We start from the raw sequence: 22,168 nt of genomic DNA, 5'->3' as shown, positions 1-22,168 counted from the left end.
ATTAATTATTCATAACTTAATACCTTAACACATATGTATTAATTACTTTCTTTACTCTTTAACCTGATAGGACTGTTCTTTCAAAATATGAGTTGAATTTGTCAGATGAAAGTGCTTTGCAGAGTTATCAGTTGTGGTCTTCAGTGTGTAGTACTCTGTGTGTCTGTGTCAACAATCCTCAAAATGGTAATTATCTCAAATATTTAAATACTAAAAAAAGACTAAAAACAAATAAGCTGATATTTTCCGAGTATACTAAAATATGATTGCCTTTATCCCTTTCAGATGAAAATCAAATGCTTTGCTGCTCACTTTTTACGCATGCTAATGACTGGCTGATAAATTGCATGAAAGCTGAGATAATTCGCCCTATTTGCTCATTTATTGGACTCACTCTTGCAAATAACAGTAAGTATTTATTATTCTCCAGGCTTTATTTGAGATAACCTATTGAATTTCAAAGCATAACCTATTGAATTAATTAATGAATTTCCAGTAAATTGGGTCATTTTGGATACATTTTACTATTGGATAAGTTACAATCTTATACATAGAAAAACATAGCAAAACTATAAAAACCCACATAGAGTGTTATCTGAAAAAATTAGAAATTAATAAAAGTAAAACATCTAGAAAAGTCCCTAATATCTAGAAATTAAGCAACAAAATACTAAAAACCCACATCAAAACAAAAACACAAACCTATGAGTCAAAAAAAATTACAAAGGAAATTAGAAATGTTTTTAACTTAATGACGATGAAAACATAATATTTTTAGATGGAAATTTATAGCAGTAAGGCTTGCATAGGAAAGAAGAAAGGTCCCAAATCAATTATATTAGTTTCCACCTAAGAAACGAAATAATAAAACAAGTTAAAGTAAATGTAAGCATAGCAAAGTGAATGATAAAGAGAAGATTAGCAATCAATGAAATATAAAAAGAACAGAATAGATAAATCAATTAAACCAAAAACTAGATCTTTGAAAAGATCAGTAAAATGGATCCTTTACCCAGACTAATCACGAAATAGAGAGAAGGCCCAAATTATGAGGAATATAGCTTTATGCCACTAAATTAGATAGTGTAAATGAACTGGACAAATTCTTTGAAAGACAAGCTACAAGAGCTCACTCAAGAAGAAATATATAACCTGAGTATTCAGTATCTAACAGAAAAATTGAATTTGTAGTTTAAAACCTTAACACAGAGGAAATTCTAGGTCATAAAGGCATCACTGGTAAATTCTACCAAACATTTAAGGAAAAAAGTTCTACATAAATTATTCTAAGAAGTAGAAGTAGAAGAAGCACTTCTCAACAAACTTTTAAGGCCAGCGTTATTTCCATACTAAAGCTTGAAAAAAGCATTATAAGAAAACTATATGCCAATATCCTACACATATACAGATGTAAACATCCTTAACAAGATATTAACAAATTAATCCAGCAAAATATAGAAAGGATGATGTATTCTGATTAGGTGACATTCATTTTAGGAATGCAAGGTTGGTTTAACATTAGGAAATTCACAATATTCATAGACTAGAAAAGAAAAACTATATGATCTTCAGAGATGTAGGAAAAGCTTTTCACGTAATTTAACATACATTCATGACAAAAGATTTTGGTGAGCTAGGAACAGAAGGGAACTTTCTTAATGTGATGAAGGGCCTCTACAAAATATTATAGCTAATACTTAAATGGTGAAGGACTTAATGCTTTTCCCCTAAGATTGGAAAGAAGACAAGGATGGCCACTCTCTTTATTTAACTGGACATCCAAGTCAGTGCAATAAGGCAAGAAAATGAAATAAAAGACATAGAGATTGAAAAGGAAGAAGAAAATATAGTACTTATTCATAGATGACCTGATTGTGTAAAGAATCTACAAAAAGCTACAAAACTAATAAGTGATTTTAGCAAAGTTGCAGGATACAAGGTCATATGGAGACAATTAGGAACTTAAAGTGACTATCATGTATGATAATATAAAAAACTCAAAATACTTAGGGATATATTTATTGATATATGTGGAATGTCTGTATGCTGAAAACTATAAAACATTGCTGAGATTAAAAAAAATTAAAACTTAATGGGAGAGATATCATACTCATGGATTGTTAAGATTCAATATTGTCATAATGTCACTTCTCAAATTTGTCTCTAAATTCATAGCATTCCCTATCAAAATCTCAGCAGGCTTTTCTATAGAAATTGACAAGTTGACTCTAAAATTTACATGGAAATGCAAAGGGGTTAGGATAGTAAAATTTATTTGAAAAAGGACAAAATTGTAGAATTTATGTTACCTGATTTCAATATGTACTATACAGTAATCAACAGTGTAGTACTGGTGTAAGTGTAGGTATAGATCAATGGGATAAAATAGAGAGCCTAAAAATACACACACACACACACACACACACACATATGGTTGATTTTCTATAAAGGTGCCATGGTAACTCTGTGTTGGAAAATGTAGTATTTAAAAAAAATGATGCTGGTAAAAGTACTTACCTATCTGTGAAATATGAATATCAACCCTTACCTTAAACAGTGTGAAGTGTTAGTTGCTCAATCGTTTCCGATTCTTTGCGACTCCATTGACTGTAGCCCGCCAGGCTCCTCTGTCCATAGAATTCTCCAGGCAAGGATGCTGGAGTGGGTTGCCATGCCCTTCTCCTGGGAATCTTCCCAATTTGGGGATTGAACCTGGGTTTCCTGCACTGCACACTGCAAGCAGATTCTTTACCATCTGAGCCACTAGGGAAGCTGGTATACAAAATTAACATAATATACAAAAATTAAATGATCCATATACCTCAATATAAGAAATAAACTATAAAACTTCTAGACAAAAACAGGAGCAAATCTTTATAATTTGGGAGTAGACATACATTTCTTAGGACACAAAAAACATGAGCCACCAAAGAAAAAATTATTTGGAGTTCACTGAAATAAAAATGTTTTATTCTTCAGAAGTTCCTGTTAAGGCAAAAAGGCAAGCCATTGACTGGGAGAAAATATTTGTGAAATGTACATCTGATAAAGAACTTGTGCCCAGGAAAACCCCAAGGAAATATCACTATACACCCATTAGCATGACTAAAAGTAAAAAGGCTAGTGACATTAAATATTGAGATTGTAGAACAACTGAACTTTCTCACACATTGCTGGTGGTATATCTATATTCAGATATTTAAAGCAAATAGTTGTCTTTCACATGCTTATGTGCAAAGGAACATATCTCTATATAATTTCAAAAATTGAAACCTATTTCCGTGATGCTTTGACATTTCCTCTTTCTTTAAATACCAACTTAAATGAATAATACATATAGGACCTTATTACTCTCAGCAGACTGGTATGAAATAGATTAGAGGCATCATCAACTTAATAGACATGAGTCTGAGCAAACTCTGGGAGATAGTGAAGGACAGGTAAGCATGGCGTGCTGCAGTCTATGGGGTCGCAAAGAGTTGGACACGACTTAGTGACCGAACAACAATTTTAAATACTCTGTACAAGTATAGACTAGGATGTTCTGTTTATAAGCCTGATTTTTCATTACACAGAATATAATTGAAAATACTTTTTAGTAAAGAAACCTATTTTGGCGTCCCTGTAATACTGAAAATGTTTGAATGAATGAATGAAAGCCGGTTAATCGTGTCCAACTTTTTGCCACCAGTCATGTCTGACTCTTTGCAGGATTATAGCCTACCAGGCTTCTCTGTCCATGGAATTTTCCAGGCAAGAATACTGGAGTGGATTGCCATTTCCTTTTCCAGGGAATCTTCCTGACTCAGGGATAGAACCCGGGTCTCCCACACTGCAGGCAGATTCTTTACTATCTAAGCCACAGGGAAACTGGAGAAACTGAAAATGTTTACATATCCTTAAATAACATTTTCTTACAGTCTGTTCCCAGATGTAGAAATTTTTGAACATGATTTTTTTTAGATTAAGAGCTTTGTGTTTTATTAAACAATTTTAATATAAAAAGTACTTTTTATGTTTAAATCATCCTGGCTCAATTTGTGGTTCTAGGGTAGACCAGGAAGAAGGTTTATCACAGAATTATAATCATTAGCCCATATATCCATTTGTTATATGTCCCCTGCTGGGATAGGGGCTATAGAGACTATTGAATGCACAGACCCATGGGGTACTTTCCCATCAGAATCATTTTCAACAGGGGAATAAAAGACTGAAGGCTTTTAAAAAATATATCTGTCATTGAATCTTTGCTTGGAATAGTTGTTATGACTCTCAGTAATATGTTATACTCTTATGCTCTAAGAAGTAAAAGAATTAGGCTTACTTAAATAAGATGGATGAAATATGTGAGTTTTTTTGAAACAGTTAAATTACCTTTTTGTTGATTTAGCCAATCTGAGGAATGAGTTATTTTGGAATTCAGAAAATAGGCAGCTTGCTAGTTGTAATACCAAGCTAAATGAATGAATCTATAGCTCTTGTAGGACTTGAGTTTAATATCATTCTTGCAAAATTTACCAGTCTTGATCAATGAAATGAGATGTCTAACATACAAGAAAGAAGTACTGTACTATACATATGGTTGTACTATGTTGAAATGAGTTTCTTATATAAGTAAATAGAATCAATCTTGTGATTATGTATATGCACAGGTAAGGATTAGATTTTTTCATTCTTTAATTTTGGGATTTTTAGTAAGTATTTTTAAAAGTCAAGTTAATGTTATATTTAGTACAAGTTAATTTAATGAAACCATATACTTGTCTTATTTGAAGTATTAATAGTTCTGCTACTTTATTCCTTAAGCTTATGTTCAGAAATACTTTATATCTGTGGGTGGACTGGATATATTGTCTCAAGTTCTTGTGCAACTGGAATCTGATTCACACAAGACTCCTTTCAGTGCTAAGCTTGCAGTGGTGGTGACAAAGACAGTGGATGCATGCATTGCTGATAATCGTGAGTGAAAATGCTTAGTAATTTTTCCACAGTTGCATTTTGTTTGAATTCAGCATGGTGAGTGTTGAAATGGTAGATTGAACACAAGCATGGATTGGACTTCTAGTTTCACATAAGTGGGAGAGAACCTAGAAATTATCTAGTCCAACTCCTTATTTTCTCATGGAGGTTATGACGTCCCTAAGGATTCAAATCTAGGTCTTCTGATTTCAGGTTTGATGACAGAATCAAGAGAAAAGCCTATCAGTCCTAAATCTTTGTTTCACTTAAAAAGCAGCATTAAATGAAAAAGATTAGATGAGGAATCAAGGGACATTTTGGAGACATAGGGAATGGAAAGCCCAATTTATAGATTTTAAAAAATGAGATAAAGAATTAAGGTATGCCTCTATCCAGTAAGTATGAGATGGACTTATCCTACCACAACTAGTGAGTGGCTGAACCAGACTAGAACTCATGGCTATAGATTTTAAAAAATGACATAAAGAATTAAGGTACACCTCTTATCTGGTAAGTATGAGTTGGACTTATCCTACCATAATGAGCGAGTGGCCGAACCAGACTAGAACTCATGGCTGTTTCTCACATGTACAAATACTGAAGAATGATAGTCCACAAATCTTTATAATAAGCAGTTCTTGACATTCATGAATAACTGAAAAAACATGGTAGATCATTTTTTAAAAATTCAGTTGTGTGCTAGGCTCTATGTAAGCTCTAGAGATAAAAAAATGATTATGACATAGTCCTCTGAGGAATTCACCTTTTTGTTGCTATCAGGACTGTTAGACTCTGAACTCTGTTTTTAAAAACTGCAAAAAAAAAAAAAAACAAAAACACAACCCATGAGAAGTGTAGTTTAAAATGGTAGACTTCTTGAATTTTTCACATCTCAGTATAGATTCAAGTATGCTTCACTGCATCATTAACATCAATAGAACCATGACCTGTTAGTAGTGTATTTCAATGACAGGCAGGAATTGATTACATAGGAAGGTCTATACTGTCAGTCTAGATAAGACAAGGTATGTAAGATGAGAGCAAGCAGCTTTTAGGGAAGGTAGTATTATTACTTCATATTCATAACACTATATAGGACAACTTAGCAGAAAGCATTCTTCAAAAAATTTGCTTTAGTATAATGTCTTTAGTATGGGAAGAGGAATTAATGAGAGCTTTATAAGCCTCCATCTTATTATAATGCATTTGTTTATAGTCATACATATATATTGCATGTTATATGAGATGTGAATTTTAGATACTACATAATATCATTCTCCCAGGATAATATCTGAAAAATAGTATATGTAATATCTGGAAAATATGTATAGGTAGGGATAAGTTGTAAGTTTGTACTTGTTCTTTTTTTTCCCCTTTTTAAGCTACTTTTGGTGTTGTATTATCCAAGTACCACATTGTTTCAAAACTTCTGGCATTGCTGCTTCTTGACAGTCTGGATTCAGGAGAAAAATTTAGTGTCATCCTTACTCTTGGTCATTGTACAGAGGATTGTGGTAAGTACTGGATTTGCTTAGCATGTTTATTAAAACAGTAGAGTGGAAATACACTGTTATTTCCTCCCCAGCTTAGAAGTACTGTTGCCTTTCTCCTAGTCCCTCAGCCAGTCACTGGGCCTCATCCTTCTTCATCCATGGTATTCAGTCAGTCACTAAGACCTGTGGTTCTACTAATACATCTATTTATCCTTCCTTAGCATTTTCTGCTCAATTCTAGTGCTACTTTCCCAATTTACGCCCTCAGCCCCTCAACATCTTTCATCAGTGTTTTTGCAAGAGTCGTGCTTGTGTCCTCTTCCTTCTGTCTCCGATTTTTCATTCTACTCCTCACATTGCTGCACAGATAGGATCCTGTTCTCCCTTGTTGAAAGCCTTCAAAAGTTGTATCTTTCTTTCGCTACTTTTCATTCTCTCCTATTTTTCTCTTCCCCTTTCATTTTTTCCCTCTCTAGTTTCCTGCCATTGTTCCCCTGTTCACTTGCCTCCTTTCTAACCTTCTTTACTTTTCTCTGTCTCCTCCTCCCATGTTTCCACTTCCCTTTCTTCGTGCTTTCTTGCTTCTTCTCTCTCTTCCCTCATTTTCCATTCTCTCCATTCATTTATTTCTCTATACTTTCTCTTCACCTGTATATAATTTAGGGTTTACTATACTTTTAAAATTCTTAATTTTTATTTTTTAATTGCGGTATAATTGGCAACTAAACCTTTTTTTAAACCAAGTGAGGACAGTTCATTTACTCTTATAAGATATGACACTACTCTGTGGCTGTATTTCACAGATTATAACTTATGAGACTTAGGTATCTTACGTAAGTAGATTATTTTCTAGATTGAAAATACTTCTGAAACTTTGTTTTTCTGTATTTTTAAATTTGAACTGTGTTCATAATTATCACAAGAAAGAATTATGACCTCATGCATATAGTTTAAGATAAAATAACTGTCAGAATTCCATGGTGGTCCAGGGGTTAGGACTCAGCACTTTCACTATCAGTTCGATCTCTGGTTGGGGAACCAAGATCTCGGAAGCCCCATGGTACGGCCAAAAAAAAGATGAAATAACTATTTTCTACTTTAATTTTTGATGTGTTTTCCAGAGGAAAATCAGTATGATTTTTTTAAAAACAATGGCCTTCCACTCATGATACAAGCCTTAACTGAATCTCAGAGTGAGGAACTAAACAAAGCTGCCACTTTCGTGCTTCACAACTGCAAAAAAATTAGTAAGTTTACTATTACTTAAAAAAAAACCTACCAAAGTTTTTGAAAGGCAATTTATATCTGCTTTGATGAACCAAGCCCCTTTAGCTCCCAGCCTCTTCTTACATTTGAAAAGTAGACTATATAATTTTGACATGACAACTAGAGTATTACAGCATATAAAAAACTTCTATGGAAGGGAGCAGCAGTATAGATAATTCACTTATTTAATGCACTGTGGACAGATTTAGTTCTAGAACTTAAATCTGAGGGCTACAGGTGACTTAGGATTAAATCATAATATAAAGTATGTTCATTTATTTATTTAAAAAATATTTGAGTGCCTCTTATTTGCCAGGCACTGTGCTAAGCTTAAGGGAGACAGTGATAAGATATAGCAGTCTGTGTGCTCATAGAACTTAGTTTAACTAGAGAAATATGAAGTAAATGAATATATTATTATAAATTAATGCAAAGGTTAAGAGTGGATGGAACACAGATCCTAACCTGTAATAAAAGACGGTGACCTAGACTTGGAGCAGAACAGGCTTTGGGAGGAAGTGATTCTTCACCTGAGATCTGAATGTAGAGTTAATTAGGTGAAAAGAAGGGAGTTTGTCTTGGTCCAGTGTCTCAAGCATAAGCAACGGTGAGGCACAAAGGTCCTGTGAGAGGAAAGAACCTGGTGCATCCAAGAATTGATGGCTGGAGCATTGAGGAAATAGCCATGAAAAGGAGTTTGGTCTTTTGAAAGAAAAATTGCAGCCACAATACGTAAAAAATTTTAAAATTATAGGAAGGAACCTATAATCCACATGTGTTAAAAAAAAATAAAACCAGTATCCATAAACTTGAGCATGTTTATATGTCTGGTATAACATATTTTCATGCTATTTTTTACCTATAATTCCAAAAAGTAAAGTCTATTTTATGACTTTTCGGGTCCTCAACTTCTGCCAAGCACTTTCCACTTATTTTCAGTACCAATTAGGCAGTTAAGATGGTTTGGATGTGCAAAATTTAGAGAAGGGGTTGTGGGATATGAGTTTGTCCTTATTTAAAGTGTTCGAATAACATTTCTAGTAATGGATAAACTCACTATTTTTTTTCCATATTACAAAGCTGAGAAGTTATCTCTAAGTCTAGGAGAATATTCTTTTGATAAAAATGAAGAGCGTTTAAAGGACATAAATATGAAAGAGAAGAATCTTGAAGATTACTGGAAGAAAGCAAAGGAAATTTTACACAGAATAGAAGAACTTGAAACAGAAGGAAATGAGGTTGGCTTTTTTGTTTCAAATAATACAGAACTTTTTTCAAAATTTTTTTAATAATAGAGGTTGGAGGGTAAAATATTTTTCTTACATATTTGCTTTTTATTTTTATGGTTTTAAATTTAAAATTCAATAGTAATACTGGAGGAATCATCCTTGAACACAGAAAAAAAAATATTTTTAAAAAGTGAAATGAAGGACTTCCCTGGTGGTCCATTGGTTAAGAGTCCGCCTTCCAATGCAATGGATGCAGGTTCGATTCCTGGTCAGAGAACTAAGATCCCACATTCCGTGGGGGCATTAAGCCTGGCCTTCACGTCTAGAGAGCCTTCCTGCTGCAGATGGCAGAGCCCAGGCACTCCAGAACCTTGCTCTCTACAACTTCAGAGAAGCCTAGGTGCCACAACTGTAAAGCAGCTTAAAATAGATGTTTAAAAAAGTGGAAATAGTGACTGAAAAAATAAGAGACATGGAAGATAGAGTCACGAGATCTATCATTTATATAGTAAGGGTTTGAGAAAGAGAAAGAATGGAGAAGTAATAGTTGTCCCTTGAACAACAGGTGTTTGAACTGCTTGAATCTATTCATACATGGCTTATTTTGACTTTATTTTTGTGTAAATCATGAGATATATGTTCCCATCTGACTACCCAAAAGTCCCCAAATCATTTAATAAATATTCTCCCCTTTCTCCCTAATGTAAACTTCATCTTTTATAATGTATTATTCTATTGACAGTCATAAACTTTTTATGCATTATTTAAAGGGAGTGTAATTTGGATTATAAAACATGATTATTTTGAAATTATTTACTTATTTCTATATTATAGGAAAATGTACAAGGAGAGAATTATGAGAATAATGTTTCATCTATGAACATAAATATTCAAGATACACTGAAACACCTCCATGCGGATAGCAGCGGTGGTGTTCCCAAAGCAGAAGATAAAAATAAAAGCCAGGCTAGAAAGCTACATGGTTCTAAGTCCCATAAAGTCATGTCTAAAGCATGTACAAATGATGATCAAGTGAAGATGGTGTTAAGGAATGCAAATCCAGTTAATGCTTGTTATAGGGAGAGTGGGCAAAATAAGACTTTATATACAGCCAATTCAAGCTGCAAACAAAACCTGTGTGAAGAAACAACTTCTGAAAAAAAGAACTTTGTTTCTCACTCAAGGTATAATTTAATAATTGTTTCTAACTTTTATTTTACTTATTTCTTCAGCATTTGTGTGTGTGTGTGCGTGTAGTACAATGTGCTATACTCCTAAGCACTGGGATATAGAAATGATAAAACATGGTTTTGGGAAGGAACCTAATGTAGGAAGTTTTGGGAAAAGGGTTTGGACGGGACAGTCTTGGCCAGTTCGTCTAGGGTCTGGCATGTCATACTCAAGATTTTCTGTTTTAACTTATAAGGTATAAGGAGCCATTGATAATTTTAAATCAAATGGCATAACCAGATTTGAATTTTAGAAGGGATACTCAGAAAACTTAAACTGAATGTCTATAGCTGAAATAATGATACACATATTGATAATCAATCAGCATTTTGGCAAAAGCCAGTTTGTAAGTTTAATTTGATAAATGGCGGTAAGGTGTGATTAAGATCTGGTTTAGGCTTACCTTTTCATTTGTCCCCTGTATCTCCTCTCCAGTACATGTTCTTTCTCCCTCACGAGTAGCCTACGGGACTGGACCTGGGATCATAGCCTTTCTTCCTAGAACCTTTCTTGTGTTCTGCTCTTCTGATAGTTACTGGACTATAAGGGAGACTGAAGAGGATGCTGCCATGTTTTGGGAGGTTGCAGGGTAAAACAAGTGTTAGAAAGATGGATTATATCATCACATTCCCTTTTTCCTTTTCCAAACCATGTAATTTTAACTTGATTTCTTAGGCATGGAGAATTGGGAATTAGTGAGATATGCTCTTGGGCCAGCCTTCTTGCCCTCTGGCCCACTGAATTTGTTATTTCCTCTTTTTTGCTTTTCTTCTTTCTTATTTTCCTCTTTTTTCCCCCATGTTTCTGCTGACATCAGTATTGTTGCTGTTTGGAGTCTTGTTTAACTCTCGCTTTTTTTTAAAATTGAAGTAGAGTTGATGTTACAGTTGCAGTGTTTCAGCTGCACAGCAGTGATCCACTTACTGTTCTTTTTCCGATTCTTTTTCATTACATATTACTACAAGATATTGAATATAGCTCCCCATTCTATACTGTAGGCCCTTATCATCTATTTATATATAATAGTTAACTCCACTTTTAGAAACAAGGTTGTATGTAACTGCTGCATACCATACTTTGGCAGAATTTGGTGGGTTTCAGTAGATCCTGGTTCCAGCTCCTTCTGTCTGCCAAACTCTGCTTATATAGAAACATTTGTTCACACACCAATATTTACTTATAGTAATCTTGTGTCTATTTTCTTTTAGAGACCAAATTTTTAAACATCCAACTCCTATTGCCAAAAATACAAAGCAGCAATTACCAGTAACAGGTATGACTAAAAATGTTTCTTCTTTGATTGTTGAACATATTCAGGTGATTAATATAGCTAAAAATGTACATCGGTATATCTTCTCTCTAACATACAAGCCATGCCTTTACCTCTCTTTCTAAACGAAGTGCTTCAGTCACCTTTTGTTAATATCCAGAACCTTTCTGTTTATCCACTAGGATGACTGGATGTGTAGTCCCGGGCTACAGTTTATGAAAATTTTCAGAATTAATAAATCTTGTAAATGTCACATACTTTTTACTGATCAAAAATACCTTGCATTTTGCAATTTTTTCTCCAGATCCATTTACATTATGTTCAGATATAATAAATAAAGAAGTCATCAGTTTTCTAGAAACAGACAATTGTTCCAAAATGTTGAGGTATAGATGCTCAGGTAAGTATTTTTTTAATTGTAATTCATAATTAAAGTTTATATGACATAAGTTAACCAGAATTTGTAATAGTTCTACCAGTGTGATTTAGACTTCATTCCCTTTGGAGAAATAACAATCTTGGGTGTCATAAAAAACTCAATACGTTTTATCTACAGTAGCCTGTGTTCCCAATATTTGTTCATATGAGTCAACACAGCTAATAGTTTTTAAAAATTACCTTATTCTCTTTTTGTCACCATCTATAAGTTTAGCTTTACTGAGTAAGGTAAACATTTTTTGTATTTTCAGAGAGTCAATAAATAGGTATATATTCTGGATTATGTTCTGAAAATCATAGGCATTAATTGTCTATTTTTATATTTATAGTAAATTTATAAGTTTTTCTAGTATTCCATGTCCCATTATTTCTTTTTTCTTCAGGGTCCTCAGTGCTTACTCCATCCTCTCTTCTTCATATTCAAGTATTTGCTCTTTGTTTACTCTTATTGTTGCACTCTGTCCTTTGGAGAAAATTGAGGCTATTCCACAGTAGGCTCAAAATACTACTATTCTTCTGTCTTCCACCAGTCGTGCCCAACTCTTTGCAGGATTATAGCCTGCCAGGCTCCTCAGTCCATGGAATTTCCTACGCAAGAGTACTGGAGTGGGATGCCATTTCCTCCAGGGGATCTTCCTGACCAGGGATCAAACCTATGTCTGTGTCTCCTGCATTGACAGGCAGATTCTTTACTACTGAGCCATCTGTTATTCCTTGACCTTTCTCTTCCTGCCAAATTTCTGCAGATATTTCCCCCACTAAAATAATCTACAGCACTTACTCAACTCTGCTGCAACATATACTTTTGTGGTATCATCTCTCATTTTACCAATGATTTTCAAATCTGTATCTCCACACTTCACTTGTACCTTGGGTTAGAGCCACATTCTGCCATTTCCAGCTGTATCCGGGACATACTCACTTTAATATCTTGTTATTTCAAGTTTAATATATTAAAAACACAACAGCTTTCTCCCTCTTAAACTTCCCTCCCTCCAGCGTCTTCATTTTTGTTAATATTGCCACTATTCTTCTGGCCCCCCCAGATATCAAACATTGAGTCATCTATAACTATCTTTTCTCCTTATATCCCCTATTTCCAGTCTATCAGATTTGGTTGTTTCTTTCTTTCCCACACAGGCCTCTTTTCCTTCATGCCTCAATTACTCCAGCAACTCTCTAGCAGTCTTTCAGTTTCAAGTCTCACCAACCCCCAAGTCATGCATATTGCTAGTAACTTCTCGTCCTCATGTGCTTTTTATCATGTTACCAGGGTAAAGAACCCTCAGTGCTTCTCTGTAACTCACCAAATCAAACTCTCTGCCTGGCTTTCAGAATTGTGTGGAATTTTGTTCTGCTTCCACTTGTAAAATTTTACTGCACATTTGTTCTACCAGAAATGTGCTGTCTTTATTCCAGACCCTACCATTCGATCCATCACAATTGAGCATTGTCCTAAACGTCTGTCTTACCCTAATAGCTCATTATTCATCAATTTTACCTCAGAAATCTCTGCCTTCTCCCAGCAAATGTTGTATTTCAGAATCCCCTCATTTGTTTTCTGGACTATTTAAGTTACCCCTCAACTGATTCTCTTACTTTCAGCCTTATCAGCCTCAACTTTTCTCCCACACTTCTCTCATACCTTATACTCCAGTCACACACGACACCTATGATTGTCTGAACACACTACACTTTCTCACTCTTCTGTGCTTTTGCACGTGTTCTTTGTACTTAAAATGTCCTCATCCCTGCCAACTTTCTGTCTGGCTAACTTTTCCTTTAGGCAACAGGCAGATAGAGTACCTTATAATGTATGGATGTGGCTAACATTACCTGAAGCTACTGATCAATGTTAACGTTTTAAAAAAGATAGTCAGACTTTATGTGTCTGTTAATATGATACAGTTAGAAGTCCACACTACTACCTGTGAGGAATTCTACTAAAAACAACTTAATCTGAATCTGATCAGTCATCTAGATCTAATTAACAGTTTCTTGGGCACATAGGAACATTTTAAAGGATACAACTAGGATGTAATCAGCAAAACCCCAATTTTGGGAAATTGCACATTACAAATGACCTGGTGTCTCCAACAGGCAAATGACAAAGAGGAAGAGAGGAGAAGTGATAGATTAAAAGAAACTCAAGAGACATATCAGCTGAATGTAATGGTCAGCCTTGTTTGAATCATGATTCAAATAAACCGACCATAAAGAGAAAGTTTTAAAATGATGGGGAAATTTGAGCACTAACTGGATATTAGATTATATTAAGCATAATTTTCTTAGGTGTGATAGTGGTTTTGCCATTTAAAGAAATAAGACAAAATAAGTACTTTTTAAAAAGAGTTCTTATCTGTTAAGAATGAATATGAAATAATACTCAAATGCAACTTCCAGGCTTCATAATCCAGTGTGTACAGGAAGGCAGAGCTAAGTAGGTAGAGGGAGATAAAATATGATTGGCCTTGAGTTAAGAATAGTTGAAGCTAGATGCTAGTTACATGGTGGTTCATTATTCTTTTCCATTGATTCTCATGTATTTGAAGTGTTCCATAATATTTAAAAAAAAAAAAAGATGACTGAGCTTAAGGGTCACTTCTTTTGGATATCTTCCCTGACAGTGACTCCTGCTCAGAATTAGACCAAGCTAGACGCCCTTTCCTATATCACCATAAGTGTTTACACCTCTGTGGCAACACTCGTTTCCCTGTATTGTATTTGTTGTCTTTACTCTTTCATATGATGTGGCTTTGAGTTTCGTAATGTGTTTATAATTAACTTTCTGATTTCACTTCAGTTACCATCATAAAGATATTTGCTTTCATAAATTTGTTATTAAATATTTTATAACATCTATGCATCATTTTAATTTGTTTTCTTTTAGGTTGCATAGCAGTAGGAAAATCCCTGAATAGTCGAAATTTTAGCAAGCTCTTGCACTGTTGCCCATACCAATGTGATCGTCACAAAGTCATTGTGGAAGCTGAAGACAGATATAAAAGTGAACTAAGGAAATCACTTATCTGTAACAAAAGTAATTAATTCAGCAGTTTTAAAACTGTAATTATGACTGTACCTTCTGAACTATGATCTAGAACGTTAAGTATATTAAAAGCTAAAGGGTACAAAAAGTGTTGAAAATCTGTCTCTGAGCAACTATGATTTAAAATGTTCCCAGGGAGTAGATTTAGTCTCTGGTGGTTTAAAAATTCTTCCTAATCCACCTAAGGATTCCCATTAGAAGGGGAAAAAACGAAATATCATACTAATGGAATTGATGTGATACTACTCAGATTAATACTCTAAGTAGGCTAAATGTTTTCGTATTTTTCAGAAATTCTGCTGACCCCGCGTAGAAGACATCAACTCAGTAGTGAATCTACTACCCCTGGAAGAATAAGTGAATATACTTAATTTTTAAATAAATTTAAATTTAATATACTCTTGAAACAGAACAGCTCAATGATTGTTCTCAGTCACATCATTAATGGCTTCTAAATAATAACCCTTGGCTCTGATAAGAGTCATATTTCCTGAGAAAAGAGGTTTCCCTCCTCCCTTCCTCATGCCACTCGCTCATCTCTTGCTTTCTAGTTGGGGAAGGAGCAAGAGAAAACAACATTTATTAAGAACCCATTATGTATTAGGTGTTTTATGGATATTATTTCCTTTATTTCATAAAATAAAACTGTAAGATAAGGTATTATTTTATTTCTACTTTACTTTCTTTTGGGTTGCATAACAATAGGAAAATCCCTGAATAGCCAAAATTTGCCAGTGAACAAATGGCAGAACTTAGATTCAAATGCAAGTTTGTCTTTCTCCAGAACCCCCGGTTCATTCCTCTAGATCACATTTCTGTTTTAAGAATAAAGTTATTCTCCTATGCACAAGTGCTTCAGAAAGGTTTTGCAGAAGATTTTGGTTTACATCTATAGCACTTCAAATAATCAAAATTGAAAGACAAATAGTATAAAGCTTAGATCCCTGCTTAAAAGTTAATATACTTCTCTGACTATGAGTTAACTTATAGGGGGTTTTATTAAACTACAGGGTTAACAGTTCAGGTTTATCACCATTTCAAATTTATCATGAGACTTAAAGAATGTTACCATTTTCTTCTGTTTGTATGGAATTAGTACCTGCAGAATAAGAGTAAGCAATTGAGTACATTACTTGTCAAAGTAACCTAGAAATTAATAGCCATTAGTAACTATAGAGCCATTCTGTTATTTATTGTGAAGAGGTCTGGACTTGATCCATCCAGGAAACATTTTGCCACTTACTTTTGTTTGGCCATTTTCACTGCCAAAACCTTGAAAGAAATTTCAAATTTACTTTTTATAACTGGGTCTTTTTCAAGATTAAAATTCTGCATATAAATTAAGTGCAGTACCAGTATAGGGTAGCCCACTTCTTGAAGTAATATTTTCTGTAGAAACTGTTAGTTAGAAAATAGTTATTTTTCCATAGAAATGTTGCAGTTGGAAGTCTTGTCTTTGACAAGGAGTTAGCATCAAATTAACAATAGAATTTCTTCACCAGCATGTCTTAAAAGCAAATATAAAACAACTAAAAATATTTGATAATCATTTTTCATAGTAAAGTCATTTGCATAACCTCATGAAATATACATAATTATTCCTATATATTGATTATACAGAGGGATCCTAAATACTGTTAGGATCATTTTCAACTCATAAACACCTACATCTTTTTTGTAGGTTAGAATTGCTTAGTTAAAATCAAATAATAAGTTGGCCTGCTGTTTTTCAAATTTAGGCATCTTGAGGAGGTGGTGATTAGATTGGTCTTATATCTCTTATAGGGCTTCCCAGGTGGCACTAGTGGTAAAGAACCTGCCTGCCAAGGCAGGAGATGTGGGTCAGGAAGATCCTCTGGAGGAGGGCATGGCAACCCTCTCCAGTAATCTTGCTTGGAGAATCCCATGGACAAAGGAACCTGGCAGATTACAGTCCATGGGATCACAAAGAGTGGGACACGACTGAAGCGACTTAGTATGCATCCATATCTCTTTTACAGGCAGGCCAGGAATATTTGATGTACTGTTTTCCCCCGTTAATAAATTTCCCTTTTTTACTAGAGACATTCATTACCTTTCATTTGGTTATAGGTTACACTCAAATTTGAGACTATTCTTTTGAGAAGGGACCATTGCAGCATCTAAGTATTTAAAAGAGTCTTGGGGACAAGGCTTTTTTAGGATGGATTGAAAAATAAGTCTAAAACAGTCTTCTTGCCTACTTTTCCCTACTATTTTCTTCCCCCTGCTTTCTTCTAATGTCCAATCAGTATAAAAAAGAGCACTAAAGAAGCCACAGAAGGGAGCCTTGTGGTGTAGAGAGCTGTTTCCCCTTCTAGGCTGCCCACTGCTCTGCTGTGGAGACCTTTGAGGAGTTGGGCGCAGATGTTAATTTAAGTTAGAAGTCAGTGAAATGGCAACTGCAGTGGAAAAGTGGGGATGGGCTCTACATGAACAACCCCAAGACCCAATATCCTGAATGATATAATAACCCATCTGGTTCTGATTATAATGAGTTTTGAGATCATTTAGCAAGTGAAATTGAAATCATCTATTTCTCAGAGAACTACAGTTTCCCAGTAGACCTAAAAGTAAGAAGTAACTTCATTGATGAGTTTTTAAAAAATTTATATGTATATATATAAATTTTATATTTAAAATATATTTAATATATTAAATATATATTATTTTATGTTTGGTTGCTCTTCATCTTTGTTGCTGTGTGCAGGCACTCTAGTTGTGCGGAGAGCGGGATCTACTCCATTGCAATACATGGGCTTCTCATTGAGGTGGCTTCTCTTGGGGAACACAGAGTCTAGGCACACAGGCTTCAGTGGTTGCAGCACGCGAGCTCAGCAGCTGTGGCACGCTGGCTTAGTTGCGCTGAGGCATGTGGAATCTACCCGGACCACAGATCGAACCTGTGTCCCCTGCCCTAGCAGGTGGATTCCTATCCACTGTACCACCAGGGAAGTCCCAGTGATAAATTTAAAAAAAATTTTTTTACCAGTAGTAACTTTTTTTCCTTTCAACAAATATTTATTGATTACCTCCCGTGTGACTGACACAATTTTAGGCACGGGGGACATAATGGTAAGTGAAACAGACAAAAATCCCAGTCTTCATGGATCTCGCATTCTAAGCAATACCATTCGGTAATAATTAGACATTATTTCATTGATTTCTTGGCCTTCTGCTGCTAAGATTTTTCTCTTCTGATTTAAGAGATCTGAACTGTGGCTCCTATTTTAGGAGAGATGGACTAACAGTCCTGACCTGCAAAGGCAAGATTTTCTAAGGTTGTCCCAGCAATTATTCCAGGTCCTACTAGAGTGAATAGCAGCCTTAATTGGAAATACAAAAACTCCTCCTCATCAGCATTCACAATAAAATAAAAACCTTAAAGGAGGACTATTTCCAGGTAGTCATGACTAGAAAATATTTGTTTACGGATATCAACTGTGCATTCTTTCTGTTGTAGAAATTACCCCTAAAAACCAGATAAAACGTCCACCTTGTGCAGCCTGTTTTTTTTTTTTTTTTTTGAGTTTTAATCAAGCTAGCCCTCATATAGGTGATGAACATGTTCTTTAAGTCAAATTTCAAAAAAGACCCTTAATCCTTTAAAAATATTAATCAAGCATGATAATTAAAGTAACAAGTATTGATATTCTTTTCTATGAAGTTATGGAGCCCTTTGGGAAGACTGTAGCTGTAAGACAGGTAATGGTTAACTGTCCTCACAGGAATGTCGAAAGAGTTAACAACCAAATGTTTATAAAATTTTGTGTTTCTTATCATAAGATTAAGTTACAGTTATTACAGAGATCACAGTGATAGCATCTAGGTTGATAGTAGGCACTCAGAGATTGTTTGTTTTCATTTGAAGTGTATTTTCATATGATGAGTAGCCCAGGCATGAAGTTTTCTCACTGTATAATCCATATCCTTAGAATAAGTTTTTATTTCTCAAGAAGATCTCTTTTTTAGCAAGTACTAATATATTCTACAATTCTCATTAATTACAGAGAAAAGAAGAGTTCGTAAAAACTTTACCAAAGAAGAAATAAATTACCTTTTCAATGGAGTTAAGAAAATGGGAAATCACTGGAATTTAATTTTGTGGTCTTTCCCCTTTCAGCAAGGACGGAAGGCTGTGGACCTTGCTCACAAATACCACAAGCTGACCAAATGCCCCAAGTGTGTGGCTCCTTGATTGGAAGAAGACTTGTCAATTGTTAGTTTGACACCTTGAAAAACAGTGTGTTAAAAATACAAAATTTTAAATATTCTTAGACACTCTCATGAGACAGGAAATGCAGCAATGGGGATACTGTTTTAATTATTTTTTGTGATGCTGTAGCTCATCAGACTATTAAAAATAACTTATAAGGACTTCCCTGGTGGTCCAGTGTCTAAGACTCTGTGGTCCCAATGCAGGGATCCTGGATTCAGTTCTTGGTCAGGGAATTAGATCCCATAAGTTGCAACTAAAAAATCCCCTGCAACTAAGACCCAGTGCAGCCAAATAAAATTATTATTTTTTAATTATAAAACAAGTACATTTTCTTCTAAAAATTTTATTTTATCATATCTTTGGCTGCACTAGTTGTGATGTGTGGGCTTCTCTCTAGTTCTGGTACGAGAGCTCTCTAGTTGTATCATGCAGCCTTAGTTGCCCCATAGCATGTGGGATCTTAGTTCCCTGACCAGAGATCGAACCCATGTTCCATGCATTGGAAGGCAGATTCTTAACCACTGGACCATCAGAGAAGTCCCTAAAACAAATACATTTTCAATGTGTAGATTGGTAGGACAAAATTCCATATGAGGTGAAACATATGTATAGGATTACGCTTTTTTTCCCTTAAGCTCAACCCAGGTCAGAGAAAAAAAATTATTGGCCTTTAAACATTATTTGATATTATATACTATATGAGACACTGGATTTAGTATTTTTACCCAGTGAAAGTCCCTCCCTGGAACTTAGTTTCCCAGGTTGTTCAAATTATGTTCCCACACACTAATGTTTCTCGTTCTAAAGGCAATTGTGCAATTGCTCCAAATACTCCAGATTCTATTGTCAGGTTCACTTCTTTTTGGTGCATATTTATTTGCTTCTGCATTTTCAAAGTTTGAAACAATTTTTGATTGTTTGCTTTTAAGTTTTCTTCCAGTTGGAAACCAAACTATTAAATCTCAAACTTCTATTTTTCTTACTCTTTTTATATTCCATCACACCAATGCCTTCTTCATTATACTTAAAATACCGTGGCAGTGATCAAGCATCAAGGCCTGAAAGCTCAGCTGCACGTCTGTACACATTGGCTCACTGTTTGATGTCATTTTTACAATACTGAAGGGTATTTTCCTATAAGCATGTATTCTTGGATCCTTTCAGATCATGAGTATGTCTACTTAGATAAAGTATGTCTACTTATTAATTTCTGTTCTACAATGAAAATACCGGAGGGTCAATAAGCAGAAAAGTCTCTGTTTAAAATCCAAAAGTTCCTTTAGGCCTAAGAATAATTTACAGTTAGGAAAATTCTTTGCATCATTTAAAGTGTGAGTGAATTTAGTCCATTATCAGTCTTTCCTAAGCTCTATGGAGGTGATTTAAATGGTCTGCTGGGCTACTGTGCTGTGTAATTCTCAAGACGTGTGAATGTTGTTTTAGGTCAACGGGGAAGACATTTTGTTGCCTCAACCTTGCTGGCAATAGTTTTTTGTTTGTTTGTTTTCTGTTTTAATTGGAAATTATCTGTAACAGAAAATCAAATACTACTTACATCCCCAAGAGCATGACACACTGTAACTTGGAAGATGTTTTGTATCCGTCACTGACACTTTATTTAAAATAACTTACATTGCCTTCTGAAACCTTGAAATTTTATCCTATGGCTAACTTGGTTAACATGAACTGCTTTTTTTCCCCTCAAATGGAATTTGATAGTAAATAAATACACATCAAAAGGAAAGCCAAAGAATGATCACATATTAGAGGACTGTTTGGTTTTAGGAACCCAAACCCGACCAGTTCCACAGGGAACAAGAAGTCAGACCCTTGGAGTTGGAGCTTACCTCAGTTATAGTTCATGCCAGAGAACTAACTGCTGTACAACAATCCAGACATTGGTGACTGTCTTTAGTTTTGCCTATATGCTCAGAAACCTGGAATTTACTGTTTCACAGGGTGAAAACTGATGGTCAGTTCTTCCTTATGCCAAAATGAAATATGCTTTTCTGGAGTACCTCCTGCAGAACCACAAAAGTTGAATCTCTTTTCCACATACCAGCCCTTTAGAGAGTTAAAGATAGATGTTCATCAGTTTCCCCTCTACATCCTTTATCTTCCATGCTGCTGAATCTTAGCTACTTCCTGCTTCAGCAGAACAGTGTCATGTCTCCTTATGAACTTAGTCACTGACCACGGGGCACCTTTTTGTTTATAGACTGTCCACCCAAAAATGTGGACTGACTGGCAGAGTATAAGGACCAGTTTCTTTGCTCTCCCAAAGGTTTTATAAGAGCAAGTGAGCATGGACTCAATTCAGTGAGTCTTGTGTGCTAAGTCATGTTCAACTCTTTGCAGACCCATAGACTATAGCCCACCAGGCTCCTCTGTCCATAGAATTATCCTGGCAAGGATACTGGAGTGGGTTGCCATTTCCATCTCCAGGAGATCTTCCCAACCCAGGAATATTCCCGACCCAGGGATCGAACCCGTGTCTCTTGTGTCTCCTGCATTGACAGGTGGATTCTTTACTACTAGTGCCACCTGGGAAGCGCCAAAGGTTTTATGGACCTTACCTAACATGCTTCTTGGCATTCTACATGACCAACTCTCCAATTATAATTGATATAGTTAAGACATGATTTTTTTTTTTTTTTTTACTCTTACCTTGTTCTTATTTTAACTCCACTACAAGACTTCAGTGTTTGTATGTGTTAATCAGTTGTGTCCAACTCTTTGTAATCCCATGCATTATAGCCCACCAGGCTCCTCTGTCCATGGAATTCTCCAGGCAAGAATATTGGAATAGGTAGCTATTTCCTTCTCCAGGGGATCTTTGCAATCCAGGGATCAAACCTGGGTCTTCTGCATTGCAGGCAGATTATTTACCATCTGAGCCACCAGGGAAGCCCCACAAGACTTCAGTGGTCCCTGTTAAATTGAATTTTAGATTTATTCTGTAATCATTTGTCATCCAGTGTGTTAGGCCTCCCTTCC

General features: G+C 35.1%; 1 protein-coding gene across 2 annotated transcripts in view; it reads left to right on the top strand.

The window, feature by feature from the left end:
• Positions 1-20,162, top strand: part of TERB1 (telomere repeat binding bouquet formation protein 1) — a 31,791-nt gene extending 11,629 nt beyond the window's left edge. For both annotated transcript variants that reach the window (XM_061138663.1, XM_061138664.1), the window contains 12 exons: positions 71-186; positions 286-408; positions 4,807-4,959; positions 6,342-6,473; positions 7,574-7,699; positions 8,799-8,956; positions 9,782-10,131; positions 11,386-11,450; positions 11,752-11,847; positions 14,776-14,925; positions 15,226-15,291; positions 18,963-20,162. In XM_061138663.1, coding sequence (XP_060994646.1) covers positions 71-186; positions 286-408; positions 4,807-4,959; positions 6,342-6,473; positions 7,574-7,699; positions 8,799-8,956; positions 9,782-10,131; positions 11,386-11,450; positions 11,752-11,847; positions 14,776-14,925; positions 15,226-15,291; positions 18,963-19,150 — 1,723 coding nt within the window. In that variant the 3' untranslated portion in view covers positions 19,151-20,162. The remainder of the gene's footprint in view (positions 1-70; positions 187-285; positions 409-4,806; positions 4,960-6,341; positions 6,474-7,573; positions 7,700-8,798; positions 8,957-9,781; positions 10,132-11,385; positions 11,451-11,751; positions 11,848-14,775; positions 14,926-15,225; positions 15,292-18,962) is intronic.
• The last annotated feature ends 2,006 nt before the right edge of the window (positions 20,163-22,168 follow it).

Source organism: Dama dama, chromosome 4 (assembly GCF_033118175.1).
Source record: "Dama dama isolate Ldn47 chromosome 4, ASM3311817v1, whole genome shotgun sequence".
In the NCBI taxonomy this organism is placed as follows: Eukaryota; Metazoa; Chordata; class Mammalia; order Artiodactyla; family Cervidae; genus Dama; species Dama dama.
The sequence above is the reverse complement of the archived record's forward strand: the minus strand, read 5'-3'. Positions and strand labels throughout refer to the sequence as shown.